Below are 17,940 nucleotides of genomic sequence, written 5' to 3'. Positions count from 1 at the left end.
CAGCCGGCGCGGACTCCACTTCCCAGCGCAGCGCGGCAGCCCAGCGCGGGTGACGTTTCGCGCTCCGATTGGCCGCTGTTCCCGGGGGGGTGGGGCGTGCGCACGAGGTAGCAGCTGTCCTGTTACGACAGAAGGAAAGCGCGGACCAGCCGGTGCGGGCCGGGGGGGCGGCGCGGCGGGGGCGGCGGCGGAGGAGCGGGCCGGACTGGGCTGGGCGGCGCGGCGCGGGCAGCCTCGCGGGCGGGCGAGCAGCCTCGCCCGGGCCCGTCGGCGCCGCCGCGTGCTCCGGGGCGGGCGGCTCGCGGGGCTGCCGAGGCGGGGGACTGGGGCGGGGCGGGCCGGATCGGCGCGGCCTAACGGCGCCTGTTGCACCTCTGCCGCAGGCCCTCCGCCGCGCCATGCCCTCGGACCTGGCCAAGAAGAAGGCGGCCAAGAAGAAGGAGGCGGCCAAGGCACGGCAGCGGCCGCGCCGGCCCCTGGAGGAGAACGGCGATGCCGGGACGGAGCCGCAGGAGGTCCGGCCCCCGGAGGCCAACGGGACGTCGCTGCCAGGTGAGAGGCGGCTCCGCCGAACGCCAGTCCCGCCGCGCCAGCGGGTACCTGGCTTATGTCGCCGCGCCCCGCGAGGGACGGCGCTGCCGGCGCCGCCGACAGAGCCCTCGGCGGGGGTTAGCCTGGCAGCCTTGTGTGCCCCGGGGCTGGCAGTGTCTAGCCAGGGCTGTTCACGGACAGGACCGTATGCGTTTGGTTGTGCCCACGGCTCTGTAAACGGGGACATCTGTTCCTCTTCAGATACCATACCCGGTGGGCACGGGCTTGTGCTGACCGAGGCCAGCCGCAGGGCGCGCCTGGGGGCCACTCGCCCCTTTAGAGCCAGCAGGACACCTACAGCCGCTTGCGGCGGCTCTCCATAAGGGCAGGTGCAGGATTCATCGGGGCCTCACTTGAGGCTCGCAGGGTAAAGATGGAGGGTGCTGGTGGCGTCCTTTCCCTCTCAAACAGAGGCTGTCCCGACCTCCTGGTGCTCGATGCCCAGACCTGTTCGGTTGTTTGGGGGTTGGTTTGCTTGTTTCTTTCCTGCTGCAGGAACCACGGTAGTGTCTGCATTCCTACTGTTCTTACTGATACTGCTGTGGCCCTCTGTCCATGTTTCTCTGGGACATAGCAGGTTTTCAAAAGGTGAGAGCCTGGCTCCCTTAGGAGGGAGACTTTGCCCACAAGGAGCTGTTGACCTCCCGGAAGGGGACGGGCGAGGGAAAGCTTACAGAGAGTTTATTTCTTCTCCTGACTTCAGCCCACCTGGTACCTGCAGGCTGTTGGGCACACAAGTTTTTTTCGGTCTCAGCCCATGGCGCGTTGTTTGGAGAGGCGCTCGGTGTGTGACACAGCGACCCCGCGCAGCCAGAGGCACGGGGCTCGGGAGCGCGAGGCGAAGGGGCCAGTCTCCGAGGTCCCCGGTCTTTGCCGGCGCCCCCGGGGTCCCAGGCGCACTCCTGAGCGCTGGTGTCGGCGGCACCTGCGGCCGGGCTGGTGAGCTCGGGCCACGGGCACGACTCTGCCCGAGCCTGAACGCGCCTGCGGCCCGGTCACCGCAGCCGGGCGGCCCGGGTGTGCGGCGGGGCGGCACCGGCCCGCACCGGCTGCGCGCGCGGACCCGGCGCCCGCTCGGACCGCGCCGGCCAATCGCCGTCCGCTCCTATAAGACATTTGCATACCGCCTTCCTATTGGCGAAGCTTGGGGAGCCGCGGCGGGGCCGGGCCGTGCGCTCGCTCCTCCGGCCCGGGCTGTTCCGGGTGGGGGCGCTCTGCCCGCCGCTGCTGGCAGCGCTGCTGAGGGCGGGGTGGGCGGTGGGGCTGGGCGGGGCGCCCGTACAGACGTCAGGGCGCAGGCGCGGCGGGGCGGCACGCGCCCGTGTCTCGGCGGTTCCCCGTGAGGTAGTTCGGCGTCACGGACGGCGGCCTCGCTCCGTTTCCCGCTCGGCCGTTGGTGCCGTGGGCCCGGTGCCAGTGCGGGCGGCGGGTTTGCCCCGCCTTGGCCAAGGCGCCTTTGCCCCGGCGATGGCAGTGACTTGCCCTGGGAGGGCGGGGGTCGGCCCCGGTGCTGGCCCGAACGCGGGCAAAGCCAAACGGCAGGTCCCTGTGCTGAGCGGCTGGACTATGGCCAGGATCCTCCGTGCCGTTTGCTGCTTCAAATGGCGGCGTCTCGCCAGGGAGTGAAAACTGGACGGTGACGCTGGGCTGCAGTGGGAGATCAGTGTGACGGGACAGACTCGCATACACCGTAGGAGGAACAGAAAGAGAGGGCGTACATGTGGATGTGTTAGCGTCTCAAAAAATTGGTAGTGCCTATTGCAATGCTGTTGCTTCTTTTCTCCTCTCAGCTTACCCTTCGTTTATTTTCTAGCCAAGTTTTCTTTTGGCCAGCCCTTTCCTTAACCTTGCAAGCAGTACTTCGTAAGTTCACTTCCCACCCCAGTCCTTCCTGCAGTGAGGGTTAGTCTCATCGTTCCTGGATAACAGGCTAGCTGTTCTGGCTGCTCACTTAGCTCTAATGGTCATATTTTGTTCAGAGAGCAGGTGGCAGTTCCTGTTAGGTCACGTATATCCATCTGCTAAGCTGAAAAGCTGAGTATCATTGCATCTGCGCCTCCTCAACATTTCTGTAGAAATGGGGATGTGGGAGTTGTTTTTATGGTCTTTGGCCTGTTGGTACAGGGGCTTATGGCTTCCCTTGTATTTGTAAATCAGTAACGCTTCTGGTCTGTCTCTGCATATAGAGGTGGATGCTCTTACAAAGGAGCTGGAGGACTTTGAGTTAAAGAAAGCTGCTGCCCGTGCTGTGACAGGAGTGCTGGCCTCCCATCCCAACAGCACTGATGTGCACATCATTAACCTCTCGCTGACCTTCCACGGCCAGGAGCTGCTGAGTGATACAAAACTTGAGCTGAACTCCGGGAGGCGCTACGGCCTGATTGGACTCAATGGGATTGGTAAGATGTGGGGCAGTGACGTGGGCTTCTAGGAGCTCGGTGAAGATGCTGTGCTGCTGAGAACAGTAAATGCTGGAAACCAGAAAGAAGGCTGTCAGATAGACATGACTGGGATGTTGCAGTTTCCCTTCTCCTATCTCCCCACCCAGGAAGAGGAATTGCTAGGATTGCTGGTAGAAGTATGAGGTTGCATTCTGGCTTTGGACTGGGCATTTGAACTTGTTTCTGTGGAGAGCTGGGTGAGATGTCTGGGATCCATGAATCTATCTGACTCCTGTTTGCAGGATTTGTTTAGCAGTGTCAGTAAACCCAATGCTGATGCTATTGGTCAAAGAACTTGCACAGTGTGGAGGACTAGGGAGTGTGTGGTTTGGTCTGAATGGAAAGACAACTGTACAGTCCCTGGAGAAGGCAATGCTTTACATGTAGAGATGCAGAATATGGGTGTAATTGAAGAAGAGCTAGTAACAGTGACCGTGTGGTTTAGCTTTCAGGAAAACACTTAGGTTCTCTAGTGGTGAGTGCATTACTTTCCTCTATGTTAGAAGACTTTAGAGTCGGGGGTCCTGGTAACAGATGTCAGACCTGGTTAGACAGCAGGAAGTATACAGCAGAGAGAAAGTTCCCTAAATATGGGCAAGGGCTGAGCTGCAGTGGTTTCCAGAGAGCTTCTTCATGTCTCTGTCCTGTCCTTGGGGTGGTGAGCCTTAGCTGGGAGGGCAGCCTGTCACAGTGAGGCAGTAGGCTCTGCTGGGTCTCTTAATTCTGGCCTCTTGGGCAAGAAATTTCCAAGGATTTTATGGGGTTGTAAAGGGCGGGAATCAGTGGGACCTGACTGCATCTCGTCTGTTTCTCTGTGGCATTATATCTCACTGAATCCAACAATTAATTGTGGAGTGTCTGTCTGCACACAGGGAAATCCATGCTTCTGTCAGCTATTGGGAAACGAGAAGTGCCCATCCCAGAGCATATTGACATCTATCACCTGACCCGAGAGATGCCTCCCAGTGACAAGACCCCTCTACAGTGTGTGATGGAGGTGGATACAGAGAGGGCCATGTTAGAACGAGAGGCAGAACGTCTGGCTCATGAAGATGGTAAAGCTACTTGGAGTCCCTATGGACAAGGGACATTTCCTCCATTTCCCTCCCCACCGAAGAAAAGGTTTTATTTGGGTTCCTTGGCAGAGTTTTTACATGTTACGGTACCTATTTCCCCCAGCTGCCCTGTGCTAGTTGAAAAGTCCTGTGGGACTACACTTCTTTGGATGAAATTATTCCATGCAGCTTCTTAAGAAGTGTCTCAGGCTTGGGAATGGAGGGGGCTGAATATTGGTAAAGCAGATGGACTGTGAGCTTTCCCAGCTGTATAGAGGTGCAACTGAGACCCCTTTATGGGTAGAAGTGCTGACAGGCAGGCTCTCTTTCAGCGGAGTGTGAGAAACTCTTGGAGTTATATGAACGTCTGGAGGAGCTGGATGCTGACAAGGCAGAAGCACGGGCCTCACGTATCCTTCACGGCTTGGGGTTCACGCCAGCCATGCAGAGGAAGAAGCTGAAGGACTTTAGTGGTGGCTGGCGAATGAGGGTGGCTCTTGCTAGGTGAGTGGTATATTGCCTGCTGCCTCCCGGGAGAATGCCTGCCTGCTCCTGATTCTGCAGAGCCACAAACACAGTTCTAAGAACTCACAGCAGAGCTGAGAGGCTTTGGGCTACCTGCATTTACCCTACACTGTCATCTCCCCTCTCCTTTCAGAGCCCTCTTCATTCGGCCTTTCATGCTGCTGCTAGATGAGCCCACAAACCACCTTGACCTGGATGCCTGTGTGTGGTTGGAGGAAGAGCTGAAAACGTAAGCATGAAGGAGTTTACTGCTTCTGTGGGTTGTGCTTTTCTGTTGAAACATCTTGTCAGCGTGTGAGCAAGTATTACAGGAATATAGTTCTATGTGGCTACATTCTATGTCTATAGTTCTTGTGGCTACATAAGTATATTGCAGTAGCAGTGACCCTTTCTTGTGCTTGCTGCTACATGTGTTTATGGAAGGGTTCTTGATGCAAGGGTAATGGATTCAAGACAAGCCCCTGTGTCTCCCTCGCTGGAGAAATGAGAAATGCTCGCTTGTACTCCCTGGTTAAAGCTACCTCCTTGAAAGCCAGGAGCAGCGCTGGCAGCCTATGTTCCAGCAACATTTGCTGTACCAGTAGTGTGAGCTTTCCAGACCTGGCCTCCAGCTCATCTTTCTGCATACTGTTCCTCTGTTTTCACTGAACTGTAGTATATGAGTGTGTCAGTTCCGTCTTGTTCTAGTATGTTGGGTGACTGGTTTTTGTAAACAAAGGTAAAATGTTAAGGCTTAGGGCAAAAAGCTTAGGAATAGTGATGAAGCTTAGGTTATCTAGGTTGTGCATGAAAAGGACTGTATTGTGAGAAGGGCTTTTCATTTGCAGACGTTTTTCTGTCAGCTTTGTCATTTGAACCTTTTGCATGCTTGCTTTGTAAGTCAACTGTTTTAGGAAAGTAGTTTGAAGCTCTCTTTTTTTGGGGAGGGGCGGGGGGGGGGCTTACCCAGTCATTTTACAGATTTGGAGCAGAGCCAGGCGTAGTGTACCTGACAGATGGTAGTATGTACCAAGGTGAAAGTAAGCAGCAAATATTGAAACTTCTTAGGAGTGTGATGCCAGTGGAGTCGATTGTGTCAGTAGCACTAGTCATCCTCCACATGGGTAGCCAGCTCTTGACTCTTTGGTGAAGAGTGGTTTTACACAATTAAAGGCATTTGCAGTATTTGCTTACTGCAGCTGGTTGTAGTTGCTTTACTCCAAATTTCCCAAAGCAGCTCCAAGGCTGTTAGCTTTTTGTTCTTAATGGAGCAAGATTAAGGCAAGAGAGATTTGGTGCATGTAAATCCTTTGTCACCATCAGGGCCAACGAGGAAGAATTCTTTTCTTAGCTTAGTCTCTAATAACTTATGTGGTGCCACAGGTTCAAGCGGATTCTTGTGCTGATATCACACTCCCAGGACTTCTTGAATGGTGTCTGCACCAACATAATCCACATGCACAATCGCAAGCTGAAGTACTACACGGTGAGTAAATGGTGGCTTGCGCACCTGGCAAAAACAGAGGAGCTGTTCTCTGGGGCATGTCTGATGTTCTGTGGTCCCTTTCTAGGGAAATTATGATCAGTATGTAAAGACCCGCTTGGAACTAGAAGAAAATCAAATGAAGCGATTCCACTGGGAGCAAGATCAGATTGCCCATATGAAGGTATCTGCCTAACTGCATGAACATCTTTCTGCCTGTGCAGGTGGGCATCCCTGCGCCTTCTCAACCTTGTTATTGTGACTTTCAGCTAACTCTTGTGTTTTGTTGCAGAACTACATTGCACGATTTGGTCATGGTAGTGCGAAGCTGGCCAGGCAAGCTCAGAGCAAGGAGAAGACCCTTCAAAAAATGATGGCTTCTGGCTTGACAGAGAGAGTTGTGAATGATAAGGTAGGATCAGACATGGGATTGCATCTAGAAATCAGTATTGGAAACATGGGTTAGATAAGTAGAATGATCTTTAGCTGACAGTAGGAATGGCTGGGAGCAAGAATGGTGTACCCTTCCTGATGCCAAGGATGACTGTACTGAAGAATAGTGTAATGCTGAAGAGTGGAAAGAGGAGGAATAATTTTCAAGGGGAGAGAAGGGGATTTGTTATATCAACAAGGCTATCTTGCAGACACAGAAATCGGAAATGAATGTCTAAGGGTTGGAGAAGATGGGGGAGGATGGTCAGAGCAACTCCTACTTATTTGAAGAGTATAAGCCCACATTTGCTTCCAGGGGAAAGCAAGAGGTAGTCATTAGCCAGCAGATGCAAGCAACTAATCAGAATAAATCTGAGTGGGTTGCTAGAGAGGCTTATAAAAAGTGGCAGTCTGGTGCCTTGGTCTACAGATGATGTTTGAAGTGAGGCATGGTTATACCAGAATAACGGGGTCTTGTGCTTTGGTGTGTCTAACGAGTGGATATTCTGTGTTAACAGACTTTGTCATTCTATTTCCCACCCTGTGGGAAAATCCCCCCTCCTGTCATCATGGTGCAGAATGTCAGCTTCAAATACACCAAGGATGGGGTGAGTATGGGGAGTGTGCGTGGGTTGTATGGAGATTGCTTGTATCCCTGCCTTGTTTGGGAGTGTGAGGCTTTTGACTGAGCTTTCTGATCAGCATATCTGCAGCACATGATTAGTGGATCAAAGTTCTTGGCAGTGTTAATGCTGAGTCTGCTGAGGACAGAGCGTTACAGGTGCAGCATGGAGGTTTTGCATAGTAGTGGAAAGACACAATACGTGTCATGATTTTTGTGATTTGCAGCCATGGATCTATAATAACCTGGAATTTGGGATTGACCTGGATACCCGTGTAGCTCTTGTTGGACCCAATGGAGCCGGAAAGTCAACACTACTGAAACTGCTCACAGGAGAGGTATGGTCCCTACATAGTCTGCCCTGTTCTGGACTTTTATTCTTGGGGTAGTCTTCAACGAAGCTGCACTTATTTACCAAAGCACCCCAATCAGGCCTTGGAAATCCTAAGGTCTTGCTGCGGTACAGGGCTTTTTCCCTGATATTATCTGTTAAGGCTGCCTCTGTTGTGCCAGAGCAGAGATGGCTGGACTCTGTATTTCCGGCGTACAGCAAAAGGAGGGATTTCCTGGTGAAGTGCTTTTATCTTCCCTTTCTAGCTGCTGCCCACAGATGGGATGATTCGCAAGCACTCGCACGTGAAGATCGGTAGATACCACCAGGTACTCCCTACAGCAGCTCCTGGGGACATGAAATGCTGAGGAAAAAGCTGTCAGGAATGAGGAATCTTGCCCCTCTATTTTTCCTTCTAAGGCCTCTCCCACTGCTGCGCTTCTGCGCCTGGAGATGGAGGAAGGAACTGTTCTGTTGGCTGAATGGGCTCTAGTAAATGATCTTACCCTGGAAGGGGGCTTGCTGTGGTCCTTTCTGTTTAGCCTCTCACCTTTTATGGGAGAGGTGCTTGCCTTGTGCTTGGTGGTGGACAAGCCTGCTATTCTGAGGCAGCACTCCTGCTCCTGAAATGGAGACTCCTTCAGGACAGTGGCTATACCGTGAGTGGGGTTATTGGCTCTTGTGTTCTGCTGCTCAGCTGGTATGCAAGGGGTATAAGGGGGGAGGTACTTTTGGCCTCGAAGTGGGTGGCCTGCACAGCCTGAAGCTGACTTTTCTTCTCTATCAGCACTTGCAAGAGCAGTTGGATTTAGACCTCTCACCGCTGGAGTACATGCTGAAATGCTACCCAGAGATCAAGGAGAAGGAGGAGATGAGAAAAATCATTGGCAGATACGGTCTGACAGGGAAGCAGCAGGTAAGTCTGAGCTGTTAGGTTTTTCTTTTTGCTCGTTAGGGAGATATGAGCTGCTGCGTTTGGTGGTGTTCTGCTGATGCTTGACAGTGTGCTGCAGTATGCAGCATGGCACCACCACAGCATTAAAATGCTTTTTCCATCTCTGCCTTTGAAATTGGAGAAAAAAATAACTTACGGCTCATAGGAACTTTCTTTGAATTGCAGCAATACGTGGGTTGGAATGGGTGACCTCCTTAGAATGCGGGTGAAGAGAAGACAAGTTGTGGCATAGTGCTAGGCTTAAGCATATTTGTGGTGGGTTGACCCTGGCTGGGTGCCAGGTGCACACCAAAGCTGCTCTATCACTGCCCTCCTCAGCTGGACAGGGGAGAGAAAATACAACAAAAGGCTCATGGGTCGAGATAAGGACAGGGAGATCACTCGGCAATTAGCGTTCTGGGCAAAACAGACTGGACTTGGGGAAAGATGTAATTTATTACCAATCAAATCATCAAGGAATAACGAGAAATAAAACCAAATCTCAAAACACCTTTCCCCCACCCCTCCCTTCTTCCTGGACTTGACTTTATCCCTGATTTCTCTACCTCCTCCCCCTGACCGGCGCAGGGGGATGGGGAATGGGGGTTGTGATCAGTTCATCACATGTTATTTCTGCCGCTCCTTCCTCTTCCTTGGAGGACTCCACACGCTTCCCCTGCTCCCACGTGGGGCCCCTCTCACAGGAGGCAGTCCTCCATGACTTCTCCAGCGTGAGTCCTCCCCACAGGCTACAGTTCTCCATGAACTGCTCCAGAGTGGGCCCCTTCCACAGGGTGCAGCCCTTCGGGAACAGACTGCTCCAGCATGCGTCCCCTGCAGAGTCACTGCCAGCAAACCTGCTCCAGTGTTGGCTCCCTTCTTCACTGGGCCACAGGTCCTGCCAGGAGCCTGCTCCAGCATGGGCTTCCCACGGGGTCACAGACTCCTTCAGGCATCCACCTACTCTGGCATGGGGTCTTCCACGGGCTGTAGGCAGTCATCTGCTCCACCATTAACTTCCATGGGCTGCAGGGGCACAGCCTGCCTCGCCATGATCTTCACCACACATTGCAGGGGAATCTCTGCTTTGGCACCTGGAGCACCTCCTTCCCCTCCTCCTTCACTGACCTTGGTGTCTGCAGAGTTGTTTCTCTCACGTGTTCTCACTCTCTCCAGCTGCAATTTCTGCTGCGCATTAAATTTTTCCCTTTCTTAAACACGTTATCCCAGAGGCACTGCCACCGTTGCTGATTGGCTTGGCCTTGGCCAGCAGCGGGTCCGTCTTGGAACCAGCTGGCGTTGGCTGTATCAAACATAGAGGAAGTGTCTAGCAGCTTCTCACAGAAGCCACCCCTGTAACCCCCTCGCTACCAAAGCCTTGCCACACAAACCCATTACAATATTTAATTGTAACTTGAACTGATTTGCTTGTCTCTCATTTCTGAGATGAGTATGAGGCAGAAGTGTTAGAACCCACTTGGTTCAAACAAGAGGGTAGGATCACCAGTGGTGCTCCAAGTCTAAACATGGCGTGCTCCTGTACGTCATACGTCACATGTACAACGAGTTGTCCCAATGACTGCAGTTCAACATTGTTCTTCCCTATTTGTCACTCCAGAAGTTGAGTAGCTTTATGTTGTGTCAGGATGCAACGAACACTAGTCAGACCTCAATTAACTATCCTTTGGAACCTTTAACAAAAGCTGGGTCTTGCTATGGACACTCCTTTTTCATTAGCCCCTGGAATTCCCTTGTTCTGCTGGTGAGAGAAGCTTAGTCTAAGACTGGCTAAACTTTGTCCTCTTGTGTTATGTAGCTGCTGGAAACACATTGTGAGATTGAATATTTTGTGGTCAGGGTGGGAGTTTCCCTGTGGAGTTGCGAACAGTGTCTGTGTTTGTCAGGTGAGCCCCATTAGGAACCTCTCTGATGGGCAAAAGTGCCGTGTGTGCTTTGCGTGGCTGGCCTGGCAGAATCCTCACATGCTTTTCCTGGATGAGCCCACCAACCACTTGGACATAGAAACAATAGATGCTCTGGCAGATGCTATCAATGAATTTGAAGGAGGAATGATGCTCGTCAGCCATGACTTCAGACTCATCCAACAGGTAATAAAAGTAGTGGGTTTTGTCAGAACACCTTTCTAACACTTCAAGTAATTGAAACAAGATGTTTTCAACTGATTGGCTTTTGCTCATCCCAAAAACATGCGCAGGTGAAAAAAATCACTGGGCCCTATTCCCTTGCCGTGTTCATGTGAAGCAATTGCTGAGCTAGCCTAGGAAAACAGTAGGTACTTGAAAGAAAAACCCAAAACCCTATAAGTGAAGAATAAGTTAAGTGGAAATCATGACACACTGTGGAGGCCTTAACTAGATAATTTTTTTTTTAATGGTACTGGAGTAGTTCTAGCACAATTTTTTTTATCACTCAGTCTGCACAGATGAAGGAAATGGCACCACGTACACACAAATGTCAAGTGCAGATTTATCAGCTATAGCTTTGTCTGCAAGTTCCGGTATAATTTTATTTTTCAGTGTGTTATATCCAAGTAGTTCAGGTCAAGAACTACTTTTTTTTTTTTTTCCCCCCCAGTTCCCAGTTTAGCAGGAAAGGCTTGCGTTCTTATTTCATGAACAAAAAAAAAATGTTGAAGGGTCAAGGATTCTTAGTTCTAAAATCTTGTATATATTATGCAGAAAACACCAGGTAAGGTATTTCACTGCAGATATTTTTCTTTGGTAGTTGAAGCGTGACAGTTTAATAAAACTCTTTTCTTGCCAGACTTCAGAGGGTAGATTTTGGTTATTTTTATAATTTTGGTAAAATTATAAAATGCTGTACTGTAAAGCTCTCCTCCTCCTTGTGTGCTTGCTTTCAGGTTGCACAGGAGATCTGGGTCTGTGAGAAGCAGACAATCACAAAGTGGCAAGGTGACATCCTCGCCTACAAGGAGCATCTCAAGTCAAAGCTGGTGGATGAGGATCCACAGCTCACCAAAAAGACCCACAATGTGTGAGCTCTAGAGCAGTCGGTGACGTGGAGACGGACAGTGGCCAATGTGACTCGCCCATCTGCCGACTGGAATAGGACTCTGCTGCTATCTCTGGCTGTGTTCTAGGATTGCTGCAATACTGCTTCCCCTTGACTTGCCTTGCACCTCTGTATCTGGACAGATCTCTTCTCTCCTGATCTGGCTACGTTTGGGCAACCGTTTCCGTATTTAGATGATGTCCCATCTGAGCCTGGCCTTGGAATCTAATGGTCTGGCATCATGGCAGTGGCAGTTAGGGTGTCTGAGCTACAGAAGTGGAGGCCCCAGCCCAGCTTCTCTCGCCTCTTCCTTCCCAATTTCTGCTTCAGTTTAGATACTTCACTTCACTTTAGATACTTCCTCTGGCCTTGGTTTGTTTTTAACTATTATTTAACAGTGTAAGTAACAGATCTGCCTGAGAACCCATCAGTCAATAAAGAGGGAAGAACAGTCTTGTCTTGTTTTGTGAGCTATAGTAATTATTGGGGCATGCTGGGGCAAATCAGCTCGTGCTGAGCTTTGAACCTGTTCTGGGTGAAGGTTCAGTTCTTCAGCACTACTGACGTAGTGACCAGAGCTTGTGGGATACGTGAATTGCTGAGTACTGAGCTCCAGAGGTACAGAGCAGTGAGGAGGAGGATCCTCATACCTGGGAAACCTTTGCTAATCTACACCGTGCACACGGGTTTTCAAGTTAGTGACAGAAGGGGGAGCAAGCCACGCATGGTGCTTTCCTTGTTGACAGATACAACTTGAAAGGGTTCTGAGCATCAGAAGTTAGAGACAGAATGTAGGTCTATAAAACACCAGTGTGTGTTCTCTGCAACAGAGTGGCTTAGGTGTATACTTTTTCCTTCACCTTTAATTGTATGTGTCTAATAATGAGACTCAGTAATTCAGGATTTTTTGGACTATGAATTAGTTATTTGTTCCTTGCAGGTTTAACTAAACAAATGCCACAGGTTAGCACTGGGCTGCCCACTAAATGAACGATGAACAAGCTGCTCTCTATTAACCCCTCTCCCTTCCCAGAAGGGAAACAAAAGAGAATAAGGGTGAGAGACTTATGTGTTGGCAAAAAACTAAAACAGCTTTAATGAAACTGTAACAGTAAAAAGAAAAGGTAACAATAAGAAAATAATGAAATATATACAAATATATACAAAACAAATGCTGAACTGCCCCCATGATGATCACCTTACCACTGATGATGCAGTGTTGGTACGGGGGAAGTCCCAGACTGGACTCAGCAGCAGGAACTGGATTTGGGAACAGGATTCAGGAGCACATGGATCGGGATCGAAGGCAAAACGGACAGAGTCCTCATCAGACGCCAGCCACTGAAGAAGAGACCTTGGCCCTCATGATGCCTCAGCTTTATACTGAATATAACATGTATGGGACAGAATACTTAGCTGGTCAGTTTTGTGTCACCTATCTGGTTCATTCCTCCCTGCAGGTGCAACCTTTTTACTTGCTTATGGCCCCTTCACATACGGCACCCCGACACGGGGCACAAGATTCAACAGTGACCTTGGTTTCCATAGGAGCAAGGATAAGCAAGAGCCCTTCTGCATCCCGTTCCTTGGTAGTGACAATAAACATCAAGTGCTATCACAGCTAGAAGCAGACACTGGAAGAAGTCACTGCAGAAAGTGCAGCACTTAGAAGAGACTTAGCTGAAAATTAAAATCACTGAATGGGGAATTGGTCTGTTCTAGTTCAAACCAGGACACAAGACTAATCAAATAAAGTTCATTTAACCTTTATTTTTGTTCTTAATAACAGATTTTTAGCAAAGTTGGTGTTTAAACCTCACCCTGTGCTCAGAAGCTTGAATAAAAGACATTTTTCATATAATTTAAAAACTGTTAAAAGGTACTAAAAAAGGTATCAAATCAAACCAAATAGCTGCTTATGATCATGAGTTACCATTTTAATTACTTCTGACAGATGAGAAGGGCTGCACTGGTGACATGAAAGGTTCATGTAGCCCAGTAACCTGTTCCAACAGTACATGTTCACAAGCAAATCCCTGTGCTTAATGCAGAGTGACCAGTCACTGCTCCTTGTCCCCCAAAGGGCTTCCTTCTAACTAAACATTTTGTCAGAAGAACAAGTGGTGTGTGTATAACTGCTGGTGCCAGACACAGCTGCAGCTGTGGAGAGATACAGCGGCCAACGGCTCCTTCAGCATGAGAGAGCCTTTGTGTGCTATGACCGGTGGGAAGGTAAAACAGCTCCAACTGCAGTGAACAGTCTCCCTCAACAAAGCTCTCAGCTACTTACAGCTCTGTGAATCAGTGGGTGGGTGGAATGTATATCAGAGGGGGAAGCCCTGTACTGTTCCTTGTCGATGGGTGGCCTCTTACAAAACAAGTGGTGACATCGCCTGCACCTTACTCCCAGTATGAGTCATCCACTGACATCTCTTGATGTTCTTAGGTATCACAGAATACGCCACTCCTGTTCCCAGGATCCCACTACCCCGTACCTTCAATGCCCAAGCCTGTTCCTCTTCACGAATGGGCTGATGTGACCATTCCAGCCTGTCTCACCTGACACTAATGTTTCAGTTCTCGGGTGCAAAAAGCCCTTCTGTGATACTTAGACCCCATTTGTCACTGTGACATTGATTTGCACTAGGAGGGGGTGATCAGGTGCCTCCCCATGAGAACAGGCCTAGAATAAAACTAAATTCAATGAAACACTATTGCTGCATGAGCACGGCAGAATGACCGATGAGTAGGTCTCCCAGACTCGGTCCTTGGAAGATGTGGTTTGCTAAGGATACGCCATATAATGTGTGCCCCTGAGCAGGAGCGTGGCAGCACAGAGGTACCAGCATTCCTTCCCCCAAAGGTACATACTAGCATTAGCCTTTTATGAAATACCTGTTTGTCCTAGGTTACAGTGTAAGATGTGCCAAAAAAAGTATTCTATTACCATCTTCAGGAGCTGTTGAGACCAGGTGGGGCGGTGCTCCCTGCCTCCCTCCCCTGGACTATCTTCTGTTAATGGGCACAACAATGGCTTATCGCCTGACCCATGGATAACTCGCTCCTGGACTATCTCCTGTTAATGGCCCATCAAGGAACTGCCTCACGACTCCCCATCCCATTGTGAGATGCTCCGCCCGGGGGGAAAGAGCCAAGCAGTCCATGCTAAATAAAAACTGAGATCTCGAACACCCTAGCAGCCTTCTTCCACTGGATTCCCGGAGGAGTTTTTTTCCCCCCCGACTGGAGTTCCAGAGGACAAGAGCTACCTACCTACCACCGGACCTTCGGAGGAAGACCAGACCCTTTTACAAGATCGCTGCTTCAACAGAACTACATCCATCGCTTCAGGAGGACTGCAGCCACCATCTTTTCAGACTGCTACTGCCACCCTAACAGGGTGTCAGGTTGTATTTCTGACTCTGTCAGTGTGAACCAGTGGGTTGTGGTTTTTTCTGCCTTGTGTTTTATATATATATATATATATTAGTAAAGAACTGTTATTCCTATTCCCCATATCTTTGCCTGAAGGCCCCTTAATTTCAAAATTATAATAATTTGGAGGGAAGGGGGTTGCATTTTTCCATTTCAAGGGAGGCTCCTGCCTTCCTCAGCAGACACCTGTCTTTCAAACCAAGACACTGTTGTGGTGCCTGCTGAGAGAAAGCCTTCCTTTTCTATCTGAAGATCAGAAAACATTTTCTGTTTTGTTCGTTTCTCTACTGTGTTGCGGCACATATTTTTCCTGGCTTAGCTTAATTCCTGCATCATAATTACTATCACTAGTGTGATCACTGGTTTCCAAGATAGATCAAATACAAATACCTACTTGAGGTGTTAGCCCTCCCCTCCCCCTGCCTCCCTTCTGTCCTTTCAGGCCCTGCTGTGTGTAGCAGACAGGACTCCCAAGAGCAAGCTAGCTGAGACGGTGGGAGGAATACTGCCTGTTGGGATGTTTATAACGCTATCGTTCAGTCACTAGACCAATGTTCCCTCCAGCTCCTGAGTCTCCACTGGCTTTAACTGTTCCATAGTGCAGAAGTGGCTCCATTTATTTGATGCTGGAAGCAATACCTCGAGTACTGTGATTTACACCCTTCCACCAAAGCAGGAACCCTCCTCCTTTCACCAAAACCCTGGGTGGACCTGGGAACAGCTCTTCTCTGGCACTTCTGCCCCATGTGAATGAGATGCTCCTGCTGCTTGTCCACCACTTTGCCATGTTACCCTCAACCTTTTTCTCAGGTCTGAAAGTTTAATTGAATCAGTTACTTGCAAGCTCCTCTCAGGCCAGCTGCCCTTCACTTAGTGCCAAGTGGAATCAGCAGCTACAGATGTGTGCCCTGCTCCTTGGGGCTGCACCTGAGGCAAGTGAGGTACTGCTGCGTTTGCTATATAACCAGAGCTGTGGCACCTACTGGTTGCTCTGTTAGAGCTTCCTCTGTTGGGGGCTGGGATGGGTGTGGAAGCTGGGAAGAAGCATGACCATGCTCCCAGCTCTGGGGACAGGAGGTCTAAGAGAAAGCCAAAGAGAAAGGAAACCTATTCGGTCTATATCTACAAAGTACTGAAGCAGGTGAGTAAATGTTTTGTTTCTCCTAGAAAGTGCTTCATATGTAAAGTTATTTCTGTATGCTAACCTTATAAAGAGGTAGAAAGGAAAATCTGCTTTTTAGTGAGATGTAAAAAAGAATGAGTGACTGGGTATAGGAGAGCCCCAGCTGAGTCTCAAAAGTGTGTGTGTGGGATTTTTGGGGTAGAAGGAAGAAAGGGATGTAGATCAGAAAGGGCTTCCTAGAGAGCCTAAGCCTAGTGTGTGGCTCTACCTAAAAAAAAACCAATTGAGCAGAAGTCAACAGGCAAGAACAGCTGCTGTTGGCCCTGTGAATAAGTATTTAATTCTGTTGGGGAGATGAGAGAGAATTTTGAGAGGTGGTCATGAGCCATCAGTCACCTGCCTGAGCCTAGGCAGGACTTGGAGCATGTGGATGTGTCCACCCCTTACCAGCTGGTTTTCCACAGTGGGTTGTGCAGGGGCTCCTGCCAGTGCAACCCCAAAGCTACTGCGGTATGATGGGGACCTCTCTTCAGTCTAATGTAAGTGGCACACAGCTCAAGACCCTCAGGGTGCTAAATGTAGGTCTCTAGAGCTAGAGCTCTAGAGCTAGAGTGCCCTGTCTGGAGTGGGAAGGGGGGCCCCATTTTTCTGGGGATGCTGAGGCCCCCCGCTCCCTCCAGGGTGATGGGTGTGTGAGATGGTGCTTGGTTACCACTTGGCAGGTGCATCCAGACACTGGCATCTCCTCTAAGGCCATGAGCATCATGAACTCCTTCGTCAATGATATCTTCGAGCGTCTGGCCTCAGAGGCCTCGCGCCTGGCCCAGTACAACCACCGCTCCACCATCACCAGCCGTGAGGTGCAGACGGCCGTGAGGCTCCTGCTGCCCGGCGAGCTGGCCAAGCACGCTGTCTCCGAGGGCACCAAGGCCGTCACCAAGTACACCAGCAGCAAGTGACGGGCCGGGCCCCAATAAATTCCTGCTGCATTGACCGTGCGCGTCTGTCTTGGTGCCGTCGGGGGGGCGGGGGGGGCGGGGGGGGGCCGGGGCGCTCGCCGTGCGGACGGGCCGGCCCTGGCCCTGGGCCACCGCCCCTCGCAGCCGCGGCGGGGCCTGGGGCTGCCGGAGCGGGGCGGGCCGGCGGGACTACGCTGTGTCCCAGAGGGCGCCGGGCAGTGCCCGGCGGTCGAGCGCCGGCCTGTCGGCGCGGACTGCCGCCAGCCCCGCTCCCGCGAGGCCCGGCCCGCCGCGCTGGGCCCTCTCCGCCCGAGGTGGCCGCCGCCAGCGCGGCCCGGGACCCGGGGCGAGGTAACGGGTCGTCTCCGCCGCGGGCGGGCGAGGGCTCGGCTCTCGGCCTTTACGTGAGAGGGCGCCGCTGCCAGCCCTGTCCCTCCGCGGCGGGGCGGGGGGCTGGGCCGGGGCCTCCGGCCGGGGCGGAAGGTGCCGAGAGGCGCTTGCTCTCATCCTACCTGTCGCCCTCTCCCGCGGTTGCCTCGGTGCGGCTGCGGTCGGAGGGGGTGTCCCAGCCGCAGGGGGGGGGGGGGGGGGGGGGGGGCGCGGTCCTCCTCGCGGGTCGGGCCTGGGCGAGGGGCGGGAGGAAGCTGAGCGTGCAAGCTTTTCGGGAGCCGGCTGGCGTTTTCCGAAGGGGCGAGTGTAAACGCTGCCGGTCCGGCCTTGAGCGGGAAGAGGCGAGTGTTCCACAGGCGCAGCGTGCTCTGGGCTTGCTGCCGGCCGCTTCCCGAACACCGAGCCTGGGAGCTAGCCTGCCTCGGGGTGTTGCAGCCAGCGGTCCAGAAGGAGGACTGAGCACAAACCTGCCGTCGCTTATTGCAGGTACTGGCTGAATTGCCTTTCACGTGCTCCTCTTCAGGGCAGTCACAGGGGAACCCCACGGTGGGGAGCGCCAGCTGGAAGCTTGATACGAATCGCTGAAGTTGCTGTGGTGCCTAAACAG

The 17,940-nt window shown here is 51.7% G+C and overlaps 2 protein-coding genes across 2 annotated transcripts; both read left to right on the top strand.

The window, feature by feature from the left end:
* Window positions 1–398: 398 nt before the first annotated feature.
* On the top strand, window positions 399–11,877 carry ABCF2 (ATP binding cassette subfamily F member 2). Its single transcript, XM_086466429.1, has 14 exons — window positions 399–552; window positions 2,778–2,990; window positions 3,905–4,087; window positions 4,420–4,591; window positions 4,746–4,841; window positions 5,975–6,077; window positions 6,163–6,258; window positions 6,367–6,486; window positions 7,025–7,114; window positions 7,356–7,466; window positions 7,726–7,788; window positions 8,247–8,375; window positions 10,298–10,501; window positions 11,275–11,877. Exons 1-14 carry the CDS (start codon window positions 399–401, stop codon window positions 11,410–11,412), a joined length of 1,872 nt encoding a protein of 623 aa, XP_086322555.1. The 3' UTR covers window positions 11,413–11,877.
* A 4,005-nt stretch (window positions 11,878–15,882) lies between these two features.
* Window positions 15,883–16,943, top strand: H2BK1 (H2B.K variant histone 1). The gene is made up of 2 exons (XM_009956510.2): window positions 15,883–16,002; window positions 16,707–16,943. The coding sequence occupies exons 1-2, from the start codon at window positions 15,883–15,885 to the stop codon at window positions 16,941–16,943; spliced, it is 357 nt and encodes a 118-aa protein (XP_009954812.2).
* Window positions 16,944–17,940: the final 997 nt, after the last annotated feature.

This window comes from Leptosomus discolor, chromosome 6, assembly GCF_034619465.1.
Source record: "Leptosomus discolor isolate bLepDis1 chromosome 6, bLepDis1.hap2, whole genome shotgun sequence".
In the NCBI taxonomy this organism is placed as follows: Eukaryota; Metazoa; Chordata; class Aves; order Leptosomiformes; family Leptosomidae; genus Leptosomus; species Leptosomus discolor.
The sequence above is the reverse complement of the archived record's forward strand: the minus strand, read 5'-3'. Positions and strand labels throughout refer to the sequence as shown.

Excerpts from the sequence above, each read along its gene's own strand:
- ABCF2 (XM_086466429.1), top strand. The coding sequence starts at position 399 with ATGCCCTCGGACCTGGCCAAGAAGAAGGCGGCCAAGAAGAAGGAGGCG. Across the intron at positions 6,487-7,024 it reads AGAGAGTTGTGAATGATAAG|ACTTTGTCATTCTATTTCCC; the intron begins GTAGGATCAGAC and ends CTGTGTTAACAG. Across the intron at positions 10,502-11,274 it reads ACTTCAGACTCATCCAACAG|GTTGCACAGGAGATCTGGGT; the intron begins GTAATAAAAGTA and ends GCTTGCTTTCAG.
- H2BK1 (XM_009956510.2), top strand. The coding sequence starts at position 15,883 with ATGGGTGTGGAAGCTGGGAAGAAGCATGACCATGCTCCCAGCTCTGGG. Across the intron at positions 16,003-16,706 it reads TCTACAAAGTACTGAAGCAG|GTGCATCCAGACACTGGCAT; the intron begins GTGAGTAAATGT and ends ACCACTTGGCAG.